The sequence below is a fragment of the Tasmannia lanceolata genome, unplaced genomic scaffold (assembly GCF_043159265.1).
Source record: "Tasmannia lanceolata isolate RefF3 unplaced genomic scaffold, GAP_Taslan_0.1 ptg000019l, whole genome shotgun sequence".
Lineage (NCBI taxonomy): Eukaryota > Viridiplantae > Streptophyta > Magnoliopsida > Canellales > Winteraceae > Tasmannia > Tasmannia lanceolata.
The window spans coordinates 14017468-14033996 of record NW_027518696.1 but is presented as its reverse complement, the minus strand read 5'-3'; the positions used below and the strand labels follow the sequence as shown (position 1 = coordinate 14033996).

At 37.7% G+C, this 16529-nt stretch overlaps 1 protein-coding gene across 2 annotated transcripts in view; it reads left to right on the top strand.

Annotated features, from left to right (window-relative positions):
- KAPP (kinase associated protein phosphatase) overlaps positions 1-15542 on the top strand; it is a 29405-nt gene extending 13863 nt beyond the window's left edge. For both annotated transcript variants that reach the window (XM_077362177.1, XM_077362176.1), the window contains exons 9-13: positions 4413-4507; positions 13044-13159; positions 13242-13371; positions 14896-14950; positions 15044-15542. In XM_077362177.1, the coding sequence (XP_077218292.1) occupies positions 4413-4507; positions 13044-13159; positions 13242-13371; positions 14896-14950; positions 15044-15202 (555 nt within the window). In that variant the 3' untranslated portion in view covers positions 15203-15542. The remainder of the gene's footprint in view (positions 1-4412; positions 4508-13043; positions 13160-13241; positions 13372-14895; positions 14951-15043) is intronic.
- The last annotated feature ends 987 nt before the right edge of the window (positions 15543-16529 follow it).

Here is a 16529-nt window from a genome sequence, read left to right as displayed (position 1 = left end):
GACTAGACTACAATCTACCAGTTTGTGGTTGTTTGTAGTCAAAGTATTCTTGGTTGCGGGGTTTTTTGCAGTATCTGATCCCCAGGTGACATTTGCTCTAAACAGGCTGTTGTTTAGCTGAATAAGGTTTTATTTGTGATTCATCTATTCCTGGCTAAACTTAAGAGGAAGTTGTCAATGGAGACTTGATCCAGGAGACCAAAATGGCAATTATAAAAGCCGATCAGAATTAGCATTTTTCAATCTGAGTGATTACTAATTTCTATTGTGAGGATAGTGAAAGTTCTATGATTTGTCATGTTAGCAGGAGGCTGGAAGTTACAATTGCTATAGCTCTCGATTGGTGTTTGTCATACTGCGCCAATATTGTCTGAGTCCAAGTTTTTAAGCAGTAGTTTGTCATTATTTAAAACTCCCCGAGTCAATAAATCGTCGACAGGTGTCTCTGGGTTCTTTTCTGAATATGAGTATTTCCCTTCCAAGTCGATCAAAACTCCTTTGACGGAAAAATTGCCCGCGTCTATCATTGACTCACTCGAGTTCACTCTCTTTTACCTTGTCCGAGTTCTCTCATAGTCTGAGTTTTGAAACACTGGTCGTGGTTATAAATAGTTCCATGTTGATGGGCATTGGGCCATCTAGCAAACTATATAGTCGATAAAATATTACAATGATTCTCTGTTTTTTATGTTATTTTGTAGAAATATTATTCTCACTGTTTTATTTTCATTGCACCTGGGTGGGTGGGGTGGGGCGCGTGTGCGTGCGTGCGTGTGTGTGTGTGGGGGGGGGGTGTTAAGGGGGCATAGCCGTGGAGAAAAGGGAGTTAGTTAGTGTGTAATTTTTTTTTGGCAATTCCTCCTTTCTAATCTATCTTTTGTAAGTCTTACCTATTTGATTATTGAGACATCAGTGCATGTTTAAATGTACATGTTCATCCAGCCACAGTTTGAGGTTTCGGTTGTGACGGAAATGGACATTTCTGTATAAATCCTGTAAACTTGCAGAAATGCATGGAAAGATGGGCAGTTGATGGCCATTTAAGATGAAACTTCAGGGAGTGCTAGAATAAGCACAAATACATGAAAAAACCACCACCTAAAAAAAACTACCTATAATGGTTTAACAATATCGAACACCTAATGACATGCGTTGTCGCACATGTTTGATAATTCAGTAAATACTATATTTTACATGGAATTTATATAAATATTTATACCTAATACATACACCTCATTTCACATGCAATTCTTATAAATATAATTATGTAACACATATTGGTGTTTTTCAGTCTCATAATTCATTACATACAATATTTCACATGCAATTCATATAAATAAAATTATGTAAGACATACTAGTATTTTTTCAAAAAAAGAAACAAATACTAGTATAGTATCCACAAATTCACTAAATGAGAAAGTCAGATATTTTTCTTTCTTAAAATGAAATTTAATACTTAATTAATGATTATAATAAAGAAGAAATAGTGAGAAAACACCACATAAATTTTATGTATAACAAGGCGTGGCTAAATCTACACTCGCCTTTGATTTTGTTAGTATTTCTAAAAGTTTAATGACTTAATTTTTCAATAATAATACAAAAAATTATAATATTATAAAATCTAGCATATAACCCCACGATTACTATCAGTTTTTAATAACATGGATGCAGGTCAAAATGCGGCCAAGAAAAATCCTTTTCGACTTGGCACGGATGTGATCAAGAACGCGATTGACGGGGTTGAGTACTTGGTTGACGCGGTCATAACTTGGGAGAGTCAAAGGAGTTTTTATTGACTATGTAGGGTAAAACGCGGAACGCAGTGGCAATGACGTGAGCTGCAAGGCATCCGATTTAATATCTTTCCTTTTACGATATTGATAGGGATTTACTAATTCGTGAATAAGGGTGTCAATTTTGGCTCGGGCTCGGAGGCTCGCTCGAGCTCGGCTTGAAAAAAGCTCGGCTCGAATCCTTAACGAGCCGAGCCGGCTCACCAGGCTCGTTAAGCTTAACGAGCCGAGCCTAATTTAGGCCAGGCTCGGCTCGGCTCGTTAAGGCTCGTTAAGAATTTAATATATTTAAATATATATATTATATATTAATTTATACATTAAAAGGGTTGTCCAGGGAGTGAAAGCGGGGGGCAAAATATGTCACTTCATTTTTGGAATCCCATTTGTTACTAGGACCACCCCCCATAGTGTAAAAAAAGTAGTCAAATTACACTAGTAGGGCTGTCCAGGGAAGATGAGGTGGTGTGAACATAATATAACCCGAGCTCGGTAAGGCTCGCGAGCCTAGCCGAGCCTGACCGAGCCTGGTTCGAGCCCGAGCCGAGCTTTTGTGCTTAACGAGCCGAGCCGAGCCTGGCCAAGCTCGGCTCGGCTCGGCTCGTTTACACCCCTATTCGTGAATACTACTTTCCCCTTGTTTCAAGTTTCTTTTTTAGGTTTTTACTTTTAGAAAGAGTCCAAGCTTGTTTAGTTTCTTGCTATTTGTTTGGAATTAAGTTTAGGCAGTTGAGTCCATAAGTTTAGAAAGATAGAAAGTAGAGTTTTAGTGGGAAAGGAAATTGAAGCTTTTTATATAAAGCCTAGCGTGCAAGGCTTGTTGCATGTTTTTACACTTGAAATTTGAGAAACTTTCTTCTTCTTTAGAGAAAGTGTTATTTTCTTGTTCTTCGTGGATTCGTTGGACAGCCCTTTGTGGATTCAAAGGTTATTCTGATTGGAGGTCGACGCCAATCAATCCCCAACTAATTCTTCATGCTTCTGGCTACGCCAAAAAGGGAGTCGACTTGGGGGAGTTCATGATGACTCGGGGGAGTTTTAAAACTATGATTACTATTATAAAAGCTTGTATATAACTCTACAATATTATGCACTGTGCTACTTGTGTAATTTCACTGTCTATTCTAATTTGTTTATGATTTTGAATATTATTTGTTATTTTTAATATTTTAATACAATAAATTATTTGTTTCTTATGATTTGTGCACGGACATGAGTGTCACGTATCGACACAGAAACAAATTTTTGGATACGACAACCCCTAAAATTTTAGAAATGGGGGTCCACCACCCACTATTACATGCACAGACGAACAAAATATTACACGGATATTCTGAGCACAAGATCTAATAAAGCGGTGGCATTATCATATGAGACGGCATGGTCTTTGCTTGGTGAGCCCACATATCAGAGTAACTTATAAAACCTAAAAATATCATGTGATGGTGTTATGGTCTACCACCCTTTAATTATTTCATCTTCTCTTATTTCTCATCAGAATATCATGGTGCAAGAAAATCTCAAAGAAAAAATCCAAAATCTCGTGATATGGTTGTTATAAGAGAAAATGGAATATTCTTCTTTTTACCAAATTGTTTGACGAGATCTTGTCATTCCTTGTGGCGAGTACGATGACGTGCTGAGAGAATTCTCAATGATTGTCCGATTCTTGACATTTAGAAAACACGACGACAAGTGTCACATGTGATCTCGGTGTTGTTGTGTTGTTGGCCTGTTCAATATTTCGAAATGGAGTGTAGGCCCACCAAAACACCAGTGTCCCATATCCTGACTGCCACGTTAGCCCCCAAAATTCTGCAATATTACAGATTTGGACACATGTCTTTCTTTGCCATGCCAAAGTGAATAAAAAGACAAATGGGGCTCCCACCACCAGCAATCTCTTTATTTGGTGTTGCTTGAGCATTGTGTGTTGTAAGACAGTGAGAAGAGTGGTCTTTGAGATGATGCCACATGTTGTTCTAGTGAGCTAGGTTGCTTGCACCTGTGTGTCTTCCAACAATTCTTAGATCGTTTCCCCATTTTTAAATAAAATAAATAATTTTCTTGCATTTTCATACATCATTTTCATATGTTTCCATATGTTTTTGTGATCTTATATGATTTTTATTAAAATTTCCAACTGAAACTGAGTGCTTCCAGGTTTCGATTAAAATAATGTAATATATATACTTACAAGTGACAAATATGTTTCCATATGTTTTTGTGATCTTATAGGATTTTCACTAAAATTTCCAATTGAAACCAACGTGTTTCCAAGTTTTGTTTAGAATAATGTGATATATATCCTTACAATTTTGGTTTCGGTTTAGGTATGCATTTCAATGGATGTGGAAATGGAAACATTTCAATCGTTTCATGTCGGTTTGATGGAAATTTAAAGTCATTCATGCAGCTTGCTTTAGGATCTTAGATCTTGGATGTTAACATATGTATTGGTTGCCTGGTTCAGCATAAGCTTTGACCTATTAGTTTTCTTTGTTATTGTATATGCTTTGGAAGGGCCCTTTCTCAAATGTGTGAATTTGTCTTGGAAGATATTAACGTCCATTGTCTTTAATTCTATATGTTGTAATCTGTAGCTATTTTTCAGGGTTGTACTGCAACGGTTCTTTTGGTATGGGCTGATCACCATGAAGATTTCTTTGCACAATGTGCAAATCTTGGGGATTCAGCTTGTGTTATAAAGTATGTAGCTTGTGATGTTTCCTTTAAACTATTTAATTGCATAATAAGTCCTTGCACAGTAGTTTAGATTTGATTTTATCACTACTTCATTTGATTACTAGTATTTTTGCCGGCATTATTTGTTTAACCAGTTTATGAATGTACTATCTTTTGTAGCTTTGATTCGTACGAGATCTTCTCATGATGTCAACTTATTTTTTGACTCCGATGATTAAGAGGAGTTGAGTCATTAGCTTTCTACATGGTCTTTCATCTTATTTAAATGTTGCATCAATAAGTTGTAATCTTTGATATTAGCATGCTTATCATACCTATCTCAGTAGTACATATTCCATGCCCCTCTTGTGTGAACCCTTAAAATGTCTAATACGCTAGATATGAATCCCACTTGTTGTGTATTATCTAGTGGAAGCTTCTGTGTGTCATTTAGTGACTGTTTTGTCTTACCCTGAAAATCCCTGAAAAACTAGATTTTAGCTTTCACATCATTTGAAAAAAAAAAAAAAATGATCTGTTGAGAGTTTAAATGATTCAGTGCATGAACTCCTAGAAATCTTCCTGAGTTTGTGGGATGAACCAGAAAAATAGAATGGGCCAAAAGGTGAGTTCAGTTTCCAAGAAATGGAATCAAGGTAGTAGAAAACAAATAGGACACAATGTTAAAAGTTTCACCAATCGGAAGATAGCAAAGCCTGTAAAAGCTCACACAACTGCACCTGCACAAAGGCATAAACACTACCCATACTAGGGCATGTTCCATTTCATTTACTAATGTCAGGTTAGGCAAGAATGAAATGAGGTGTCTATACAATGTTATCACATAATCTAAGGATAATGTTTGTACTTCAAGGCTAATGTATTAGGATTGACAATGGAACACATCCGAAAGCATTTTAACGTAAGGTTAGATCAGATCAAATGAAGGCTTATCATCAACCTAGTATTTGCTAAAGATTGGTAAGAAATTGAAAAAAAAAAATTGTAAATTAAAACTTCGTTCCAACTGAATACAATATTAAATGGGAAGTGACATATTCACCCCTTTTCCTTCCCTGTGCCACCCCCTCTATTATATTTATAACTCCTCTTTTTACACTACAAGGGGGTAGCACAGGAAAGAAAAGGAGGCAAATATATCATTTCCCTATTAAATAACTACCATAAGTAAAGCATATTCTTCTATTTTGGCTAGAATACTCGATATGTATTCACTCCTTTAATCTGTTAATCATGTTAAATGCATCCCACAATGTAGTGTCAGACAATTTACGACTTGTAAATTTTAATTTAACTACTTTACATGTTGTAATCTATTCATCAACAACTTCTATAGGAACAATCCAAAATGAAATCAGTACTTGTGTTCTCTATTATCTTCGTATACCAATCCCTAAAACTTGTCAAGATGTTCCTCAAAAGTTTTTCCTAGTTTATAAAAAACATGATAAACGTCAGTGAAATTTTCCGTTCGAAGCCTAGGAAATTCTATTGGGGAGCACTTATAAGGACAGTGAGGTAGTGGAAATAAATTGCATGGACTCAGTTCACTTATCTGGCTTGTGAAAACACGCGAAATTTTTCTTGTGAAGCAGGCTTTAGAACGAAGTTGTAGGCATAACATGGCCCTGTATTCAACTTCAGCGCTACTTTTTCCGGTTTTCGTGTCCAATTTTTAAACTGTGTGCATTCTTGTCCCGCATATGGATCCATGATTGATGAAATTAATAGTAATAACGATTAAGATGTGTTGAATCCAGAACCGATTCTCAAAATTAGAGTGAATTATTTGAGAGAAGAGTGATGCACGGCCAATCAAAATTAGGAGCAGAAGGATTGTAGGTAGAAGAAACTGGTCTTTTGAGGTTAGTCAAAATTTTTTTGGTTGTGTTGCAATCGTAGATGCGTTCATCTTGTTTATCATTGATATTATCGTAGGCAACACGAAACGGCTGAAATGTTTGTTTCCATTCCCACTGAATTGCATTATGAAATTGAAATGCATACCATAACCAAAACTGAAGTATAATAGGAGAATTTATATGATGGGTGGCCATGAAAACACGTGAAGTCTAAAAAAGTAGGTACGGCCCACTTTTTTTGATGATCCAAACCGTTCATCTGTTTGGGCACAACCTACCAAAAATCATTTCCATAGGATGATCCTAACCCTCCGATCTGAATTGATATGAATATGGAGATTTCCAAAAATCATTTATGGATTCTTCTACAGATCGGAGGGTTAGGATCATCCTATGGAAATGATTTTTGGGGCACAACCTATTTACGTTGTGCCCAAACAGATGAACGGTTTGGATCATAAAAAGAAGTGGGCCGTACCTACTTTTTTTTAGACTTCACGTGTTTTCACGGCCACCCATCATATAAATTCTCGTATAATAGTGGCATACTATACCAGTATCTGTTACGTAATTATATTTATTTAAATTGCATGTAAAATGTGGTTGAGTTGAGCATGTAAAATGTGGTGCGTGCATTATGTATAATAACTATTTATATGCATTACATGCGAAATCTAATTTGTATTGAATGATCAGATATGTGCGAAAACACATGCCGCTAGGTGTTCAATGCTCTTAAACCATTATGGGTGATTTTTTTGGCTTATGTGATGGTTTCTGAGTGTCTGTTTGTGCTTATTTTAGCACTTCCTGAAGTTTCATCTTAAATGTTCACCATGTGCACATGTTTCCCGTTTCCGTGATTTTACAGGATTTCCACTGAAATTTCCATCCGAAACGTTCATGTTTTCGTTTTCGTCACAACTAAAACACATGCCATAACCGAAACCTGAAACCTTGGTCACACTGCTGTTAAACTTTCAGTATGGATCATGCGGAAGTTTTATATTCAGGGTTTTACTAAGTGGTCAAGAGTATTACTTCTACAATATTCCATAGGGAGATGATAAGTCCTCCCCCTTTGTTCCCCCTCTTGTCCCATTTACCAGTTTTGAAGCTCACAACCAATAAATTCCTCTCTATCTCCACAAGTTAATTTCTTAGCACACACGCTCCTTTCTCTGCTCTTCATATGCATGCCTGTCACGTATCATTTATACAAAGGCTCTGCAGTCTCTCTCTCTCTCTCTCTCTCTCTCTCTCTCTCTCTCTCTCTCTCCACCACTTCACTTGGCCACATTGCCATGTTTGTCGCCGTTGTCAACACGTCGCCACCTAGATATCTGATAAAAGTTGGATGGCCATGATGTCGACTCACACTAGATATTTCCTTGAAATATAATGATTTCAGATAGCCAATCCATGACCGAACCATCCGGAATGATAGGATCGCCATTCGATGGTCATCTTTGCTGCTGCAAGCCCAGACAAACGTGCCACTTTTATTTGCCAAGCACTAAATCCATTTTATGAAATTTACAAAGAAACATTTTGGGCTATATTTTAGGTGAGCTGTTTTCGAAGTAATTTTCACTTGTCGGAAATGTTGGATAGGGAATTTTAAGGTGCTGAAGTATTAGATGCCATTAAAAAATAAGGTGCTGAAGTATCAGTAAATAGTAACTGTTAAGTCTACTACATTGGTTTCTGAATTTTGCTTATATTTTAATGTCGACTGTTTAAAGGCCATGGAAATAGTTTCATATTAAGAACACCAAATAACATCATCTCTTGCTACGGAAAGGATATTTCCAGGCCAAGGCCATCAACTGCCTCTATAAATACTGTATGTCTACCTATTGTCTAAATGGATTGATCTCCCTTGCGAAAGAGGAAGAATCAATGAAATAGATGATACTGACTTCAAATCAGAATCTCTAGTTCAGGAAACTCGTCAAATTGAAGCAGAGCTTCACATTTTCAGAATATTATGTGCTTCGTCTCCTCGCAACTTATACAAATATTCAATATTTTTAATCCTAGCAGGAGATGCAGTGCCCTGGGTATCGAGGTGCTTTCTTGGAACCCTGATTTAGGGATTTCCTTTCAAGAACCAAGAGCTGAATACCAAGATTTATTTTGAGTGAACTAGCCCTCTTGATGGGCAAATTTGTGGGAGAGGATCTATTAATTAATTGGAGGATTGATACTCATCATACTTGTATTCAAGGTGTTTGCACGATGGATAGATGGAGATGTGGGCTGCGGCCAAGGTTTTAAATGTCAGTTTCAGTGTCGGTTTCGGTGGAAGTTTCAGCTGAAATCAAGTAAAATTTTGACAAAATTTTTGATTTTAAAAAAAATTTCCATCGAAATGTATAAAATTTCGGTCATTTCGGTGGAAATTTTGTAATAAAGGGTGAAAAATGAAATTTCGGGGAAATCAAGTAAAATTTCGATTCAATGTACTTTTGAACCGAAACTGAAATATTTCGGCCGAAATTTAAAACTATGGCTGTGGCTTTAGTTCACAAGTAGCTTCTGCGTTGTGTAAGAAAGTGTCATGAATGTGGTTAGAGCTTATTGACAAGTGAACTAGTTGTTATGAAGGAAAATTTTGGGAAGCTGATGCAAGAGGGGCTTCATTAATACATGGTTTTAAATTTCGGCCGAAACGTTTCGTTTCGGCCTAAATATTTCGGTTTCGGTAGAAAACGAAACGAAATGCACATAGTTTCGGAAAAGTACAAAATTTCGGCCGAAACGTTTCGGAAATTTCAGTTAAATTTCGGAAAATTTGGTGAAATTTTTACAAGATTTCGTCCGAAATTTCGTACCGAAACCGAAGCGTTTCGGTTTCGCTGATGACCGAAACCGAGATTTAAAACCTTGCATTAATATATTGGAGGCATGATGCAATGAACATAGAGAAGGAAACTGGCAGTAAATCAAAACCTATCTCTTTGTGAATTTAACAAAACAATAGTTGTATGTATCGTTTTTTGATGCAAGTGATTTGGAGGGATGAGAGAGATTAAGTTTCTTTATACTTTATAGGTAATATCTTATATTGAAGTAATCTATACAATATTACAATTCAATTTAAATTTATGTAAAAATATTACATATGAAAAATCATAAAAAAATCGGTGTCTGTGGATGGGTTGGATGATTGGACCTGCATGTTGATGAAGGACCTTGCCAGTGGAAAAGACACAAAATGACAAGTTTCTTTCAAAAGATTAAGAGGGCAGTTTTCCTGTTGGAAGCCTCACAACTGGTATGAGGGGGTGGGAGAGGAAAGTAAAAGAGAGTGACTTGTCATTCTTCCATTCCATATTGTTGTTCTCTAATCTAGCGCACAGTTGGGCATATTTTGAGAATGTTATATACATTATCACCAGTTATTATTTAGTTTTTTTATTTCTTTTAGTTTAGTGTAAGATGCCTTCAAAGCCTTAACAAGTCAATCCTGCCCATCCCAACTCTTAACCACATTTCACCTTGGCAATTAGGGGAAATTGAAGCGATAAACATTATATTTTAAATGTGTGTGTGTGTGTGTGTGTATACACTCACAAATGAAAAAGTGTTTATGGTTCATCAACCAGAAACATAGTGGGGGGCTCACGTTGTTGGGGTGTTCCAAACCATTTATTTGATGGGCCCTGACATAGATAGGGTATGCCAAAAATAATCAACTCCATAGGATCTTCCTAACCCTTGATTTGTGGAGGTTTAAAATGGACGGGTTTAAATCTGCCCATCATACTACCTAGGTTTCTGCGTCATTAACTTCTCTGTTATTTCATGTATCTTCCACTTCCATTTTTTCTGAATATTGACTTGCTCCAATTCTTGGGAGACTCTTCACATGTTAATCAGCTTGTACAGTTCCCCTGGAAACTCTTATTTTTAGGGTGACATGATGGGTAACTTATTTTGGTTCTTGTACCTGTGCCTTCAGATTCAAACTTGACCACCGAACTGCCTTGTTCAATTTTTTTTGGGAAAATTACGTTTACACCCCCTCTAGTTTCTGACACATCCACTTCCACCCCTATAGTTTAAAACGTGACAAATACACCCCTGTAGTTTCAATTTGTATAAGGTAGGCCCCCTCAGTTGACGGTTCGTCCACAGATTGAAGGGTTAGGATGATCTGATGGAGCTGATTTTTTGGGCACACCCTATCTATGTCAGGACCCCTCAAATGAACGCTTTGGATCATCCGAATAATGTGGGCCCATACCCGAATCCAAACACTACAAAAAAATCATCCAAATAATGTGGGCCCACATTGTTTGGATGATCCAAAGCGTTCATTTGATGGGCCCTGACATAGATAGGGTGTGCCCAAAAAATCAGCTCCATCGGATCATCCTAACCCTTCAATCTATGGACGAACCTTCAACTGAGGGGGCCTACCTTATACAAATTGAAACTACAGGGGTGTATTTGTCACGTTTTAAACTATAGGGGTGGAAGTGGATGTGTCAGAAACTAGAGGAGGGGGTGTAAATGTAATTTTCCCATTTTTTTTTTGTTAAATTCGAGTGGATTGTGTTTCATTTTTTTTCTTGTCCCGCAGATAACACCTCATGTGGTGTGTTTTTTACTCAACTGTCTATGGACCCTATTTCCAGTGAACACCTGTGGAACATAAATGCATCTTGGGACCTAATTGTTGCCTTTTGTTACCGAACTCACTCTACGTACAATGACCGGGAAATGATGGTTGGATTAGTTATCTCTGGATATTTACTCGTCTCCTACCATTCCATGTTAGATTTCCATGTCAGTCCGTGGTTGCATTTATGAAATCATATTTTTAATTTTGTGATGTTTGTCTTTAGTATATGTATAGAGGGCGAGCCTTGGCGCAACGGTAAGGTTGCTCCATTGTGACCTGGTGGTCACGGGTTCGAGTCACGGAAACAGCCTCTTTGCAAAGCAGGGGTAAGGCTGTGTACATATAGCCCTCCCCAGACCCCACAATGGCAGGTGCCTCATGCACTAGGCTGCCCTTCTTTTTGTCTTTAGTATATGTATATCACTTCTGACTTCCGATTGGGCTGTATAACTAATCTTTAAACCAGTACAATCTTGGCAGCATTTCTCTCTTAATGCAATAGATGATAAAACTAATACCTCATGAGACGTTAGCACTTAACACCTATGATTTGTGGACACGGACACGGAGTGTCGGACACAACAAACCCCCAATCTTTAGAAACGGGGACATGGCTAAAATAGAAAGTTTATGTAATCATGATTTGTGGATATGGATTCGTGTGTCCAGTTTCGACATGGATACGAGCTATCTAAATGAGGTAAACACAATATTCAATAAAAAAAGAGAATGTCACACTTGACACTGTACAAAAACATGTCCACACACCCGCATTAAGTCTAACACTTCCAGCAATACAAGTAAAAGTGTCCAAAGGAGTGTCGACACGTGTGGACACGACACATGTGGACACGCGTGTCGTGTTGGACTCGGCAGGACACATGAGTCGGCAATAGATTCGAAGTGCCGGCCAAATCATAGCTTAACACTGATTTGAACATGGGAGACATTACTTTTCTTCTAGTGGGTGCTCACTACTATATATGTGGATTCATCACTATGAAATAGCTGGATTTATATTATTATTGTACGAGTTGACTTCGAACTTTGGAGACTTTTAAATCGGTACATGTGAGTTTTTGTAAACCAAGTTCCGTACACTGCATTCTAGTGAAGGCAAAACCCTCACTTGCATGGGTCTTGATCTTTTTTTTTTCTCCATTTCTGCGGCTTTCATCATTGCATTGCGATTTCTTTTTTGCCGCTTGAGACTTAACACATGCTAACTATGATGCACGCAGAAAATATAAGTTCTTTAAATTTTATCTCAGAATCCTATCCATTGATTAGTTGAAGCTAGTTGGTGGTGTGAGCTCCAATTATTATGAGTATATATTGCAGTCTCTGCGGCGACAAAATGCTATGGATACTGTTATAAAGGTCACTTTCGGGTTCTGATCCAATGTGGTTTCTTTATCGCAGCTTCAATCCTATGGTTGGAACTGTGATTCAAGTAGGAAGAAGATAATACCTTGTTTGTAGTTTAACTTGGCAGAGCATTTTATCCATGTTAAGGTGATTGAAAATTAAAAGTGTAAAATGTCAGTGCACATTTGCTAATCTGTCTAACATCTTGTATTATTGCTTCGAACATTTTATAACATTCGTTTAGTTTAAGTTGGTGTATACTTTATCTTCGTTTTGATATCCATAGCATGAATTGTCTCTCCCCCTGTGCTGGGTCCCTGAAATCTTGGATTATGTCTTGAAACATGTTCTTGGGAAATTCTACAAATCCAGGAATATTCTATCAGGCTTCATTTTACTACGTAGCCATATATTGAAATTGATTGAATAGTTGTAGATATTACTTCACTTTTCAACAACTTTTGTGAGCAGCAGTTAATCTTGTGCATATTAAGCTTTCTAATTTTTCTTCTACACATGATGTATTGGCACGGTGTTCTCGTCCTGGATTTTCATTAATCAAGTTCACTGGCCTTTCATTTTGAACCTCATTTCAACAACTGCATTATATTATCTCTTAAGCTATCACAAATTGCACATTTTGTTCTTTACAATCCATATGTTCTCTTTGTGGCAGTGTTGGTGAGAAGCAAATTAATATGACAGAGGACCACAGAATAACTAGTCAACCAGAGAAGACTCGATTAAGAAAAACAGGGCCTCCGTTGAAAGATGGCGAAACACGCCTATGCGGTGATTCCTCTTAAGTTCTTTTCAAGGATGTCTCAAGTCCATGGTTGATGGTCTTCTGATCTGTTAAATTCTGACAACACAGGTTTGAACATTGCCCGCATGCTCGGAGACAAGTTCCTGAAAGAGCAAGATCCCCGCTTCACTTCAGAGCCTTATGTAAGTCAAGTTGTGCATATTCCCAAAGCAAGCAAGGCCTTTGCGCTTTTGGCAAGGTGACTCTCTCTCGCTCACTCTCTCTTTCTCTCTCATATATATGTATATGTGTGTGTACATGATTTGCTAGGGACCATCATAGAAGGCATTTCACGGGGTGGCTGTTGCATGAGAGAGCAGCCACCTCAGATGAATTAAATGAACGCACACACACATATACATATATATACATAATCCTAACCATAACCATAACCATAATCCTACCTATAACCTATAGAATGAATGGGTTGGATGACTGAAACAACATAGAAATGGTGGGTTTCTGAGCTCTAGCTCAGGCTGAGCTCGAGCTCAGAAACCTTTTCCTATATATGAGTAAACAGTTCCTGAAGTGGCGCTCACTAAACATAGGGGGGCCACTTTGTTTGGATGATCCAAAGCATTCATTTGATAGGCCCTCACATAGACAGGGTCGCATAAACGCGTACTCATCATCCCATCCTTGATATTTGATCCAACGACAGCTCACTTTTTGAGGAGCCGCTGTCGGATCAAATATCAAGGGTGGTTCTATCGTACCACCTTTATGTGTTTATACGACCCTTCATCATATAATCTCTCTCTCTCTCTCTCTCTATCTATATATATATATATATATATATATATAGAGAGAGAGAGAGAGAGAGAGAGAGAGAGAGAGAGAGAGAGAGGGAGGAAACTGTTGGTGCGCTTAAGCGCCCAATCACATGGGTCCCACATTTTCTGTGGTGATCGAAACCATTCATTTGCAAGGTCCTATCGTAGATGTGTGGGGGGGGGGGGGGGGTGGTACCAAAAATCAGCTCCATAGAATCATCCTAACCCATCCATTTTTGGAGAATCATCCTAACCCATCCACAAATCTGCCCAGTTTTGTCCTCCACAAATGGAGGGGTTAGGATGATCCTATGGAGCTGATTTTTGGTACACCCCTTATCTACGATAGGACCTTGCAAATGAATGGTTTGGATCACCACAGAAAATGTGGGACCCATGTGATTGGGCGCTTAAGCGCATCATAAGCTTGGTGAGCTTAAGCGCACCAACAGTTTCCTTATATATATATATGAGCAAACGGTTCCTACACACATGTGTAGATAAGTTATCTACACACTAGCTTAAAATACAGTCGGGGCCACGTTATTTGGGTGATCCAAACCATTCATTTTTAAGGCCCTTTCATAGATAGGGTGTCCACAAAAAATCAGATCCATAGGATCATCCTAACCATTCGAACTTTAGAGGCAAAAAATGAACTAATTTGTGAAGGTTTAAAGACATCCATTTTACCTCCACAAATCGTAGAGTTGGGATGATCCTATGGATCTGATTTTTTGTAGACACCCTATCTATGTGAGGGTCTTTAAAATGGATGGCTTGGATCACCCAAACAATGTCGGCCCCCACTGTATTTTAAGCTAGTGTGTAGAGAACTCTCTACACATGTGTAGGAACCGTTTTCTCTATATATATATATATATAGACACATTTCAATCATAAAAAAGTGATGTTCTTATGGTATTTCTGTTTCTGTAAAACTCTAGCGATGGATTATGGGATGTTATTGGAATCAAGAGAGCTGTGCAGCTTGTCCTTCAGGTATGCAAGTGTTCTTGAACAGTTTTTTCTATGAAAAGTCAAGAAATTATGCATAATCTTTTAACGTCCAAAGTGTCTGTACCAAATGTGCAGGCTAGGGAGAATTACAATGTAGATAAGGAGAATTCGGCGGAGAGTGTGGCTAATTTTTTGTTGAGCGAAGCGAGAACTTTGCGTACGAAGGATAACACATCAATAATATTCTTGGATTTCAACACTACTAGAACTGCTCCTTGTAACATTGATTCCTAGATTTCATTTTGGAAATTCAAGTTTCCAAGGGTTCTTACCATTCTTTCCAGTATTACTTCTCTTTTTCTTGTTTTCTCCATGGCCCAAGTTGTTTCCAAGTAGATTTTTTTCAGGTAGAGAAAGATAACCCTAGGAAAAAAAAAAACTATGAATGCTCCTTAGTTTGCTTTCCTCCAGTTGATGGGGGGCTTGCAAGGTCAGCAGAGCAGATTAGAGCCATGTAAGTTAAATTTTTTTGACAAAATCATTTACAATGTATATGGTCTACCCAATTGTAAACTGGATACATAGCAACAGTAGAGCGCTTGATCGAAACAAAGGCGAATCTCCGGTTTCATTATTCTTGTATAAGCGTGTTTGAGAAACTTGGGAAAATCCTCAAGAATATTTGAGGAAATATGATTCATGTGAAAACTTAATTGGTCATTTGTATTTAACAGGCAGGCAAAAATCAAGCAGTGATCAGAAAATGTCTAAGCTGAATCCTTGAATTGCCTCCCCATCTTACTCCATTAATTCTTGAATGAACCTCTTTCACTATCATGGGAAGTTTGTTCTCTAAGGATGCGGACGATCCAAGGCTCTATGACTGAAGCCTCCATTCGAATTCAAGTCATGGAAGCACAGTTGGTGAAGTATTTCATTTCTAGGATTTAGAGGGCAATGATATAGTTATGGCTTATTTAGAGGAATATCATTGTGAATTGAAGGTGCCTCTAAATAGAACTTAGGAATGTTCTTTCTTAATTTGGAAAAGCAAGAAATTCTGGACAAGGCATGTTAAGAAAGAAAATAAATTCTGGATAAGAACTTAGGAATGATCTAGAGGTGCAACTCAGGTTGATTTTTTGGAATTCGTGTTGTTTTTTTACCATAAAATGGGGTCGAGCTCAGGTTAATTTCAGTTCATTTTTTAGCAAAATTTCAACCTGACCCAAACCCAAGTTTACCATGCTGATTTGATTTTTAGACTTAACCAAGTACTTGTCCAAGATATTAGCATCTTGATCAAAATCCAAGGTATAGGTTTGTCAAGAACAGCTTCTGTTATACTTACCCTTATTTCTCCAAGGGAAGAATATCTGATCAAAATCATAGGTATATTTTCAACCCTTTTTAATTGGGCAGCCCCTCTAGTGCATTTATGACTACTCCTTTACATTACAGGGAGCTGTCCTAAGTAAAAAAGGGGTGAATATATCATTTCCCTTTCCCTATTCATAATCTCTACAAACACTAGGGAGGTTAAGCGAGACTCAGCAAGGACATTAAAAAAAGATGTAATGCCCTGTTTGGATTGCACTAGAGGGGCTGCCCAAGTAAAATG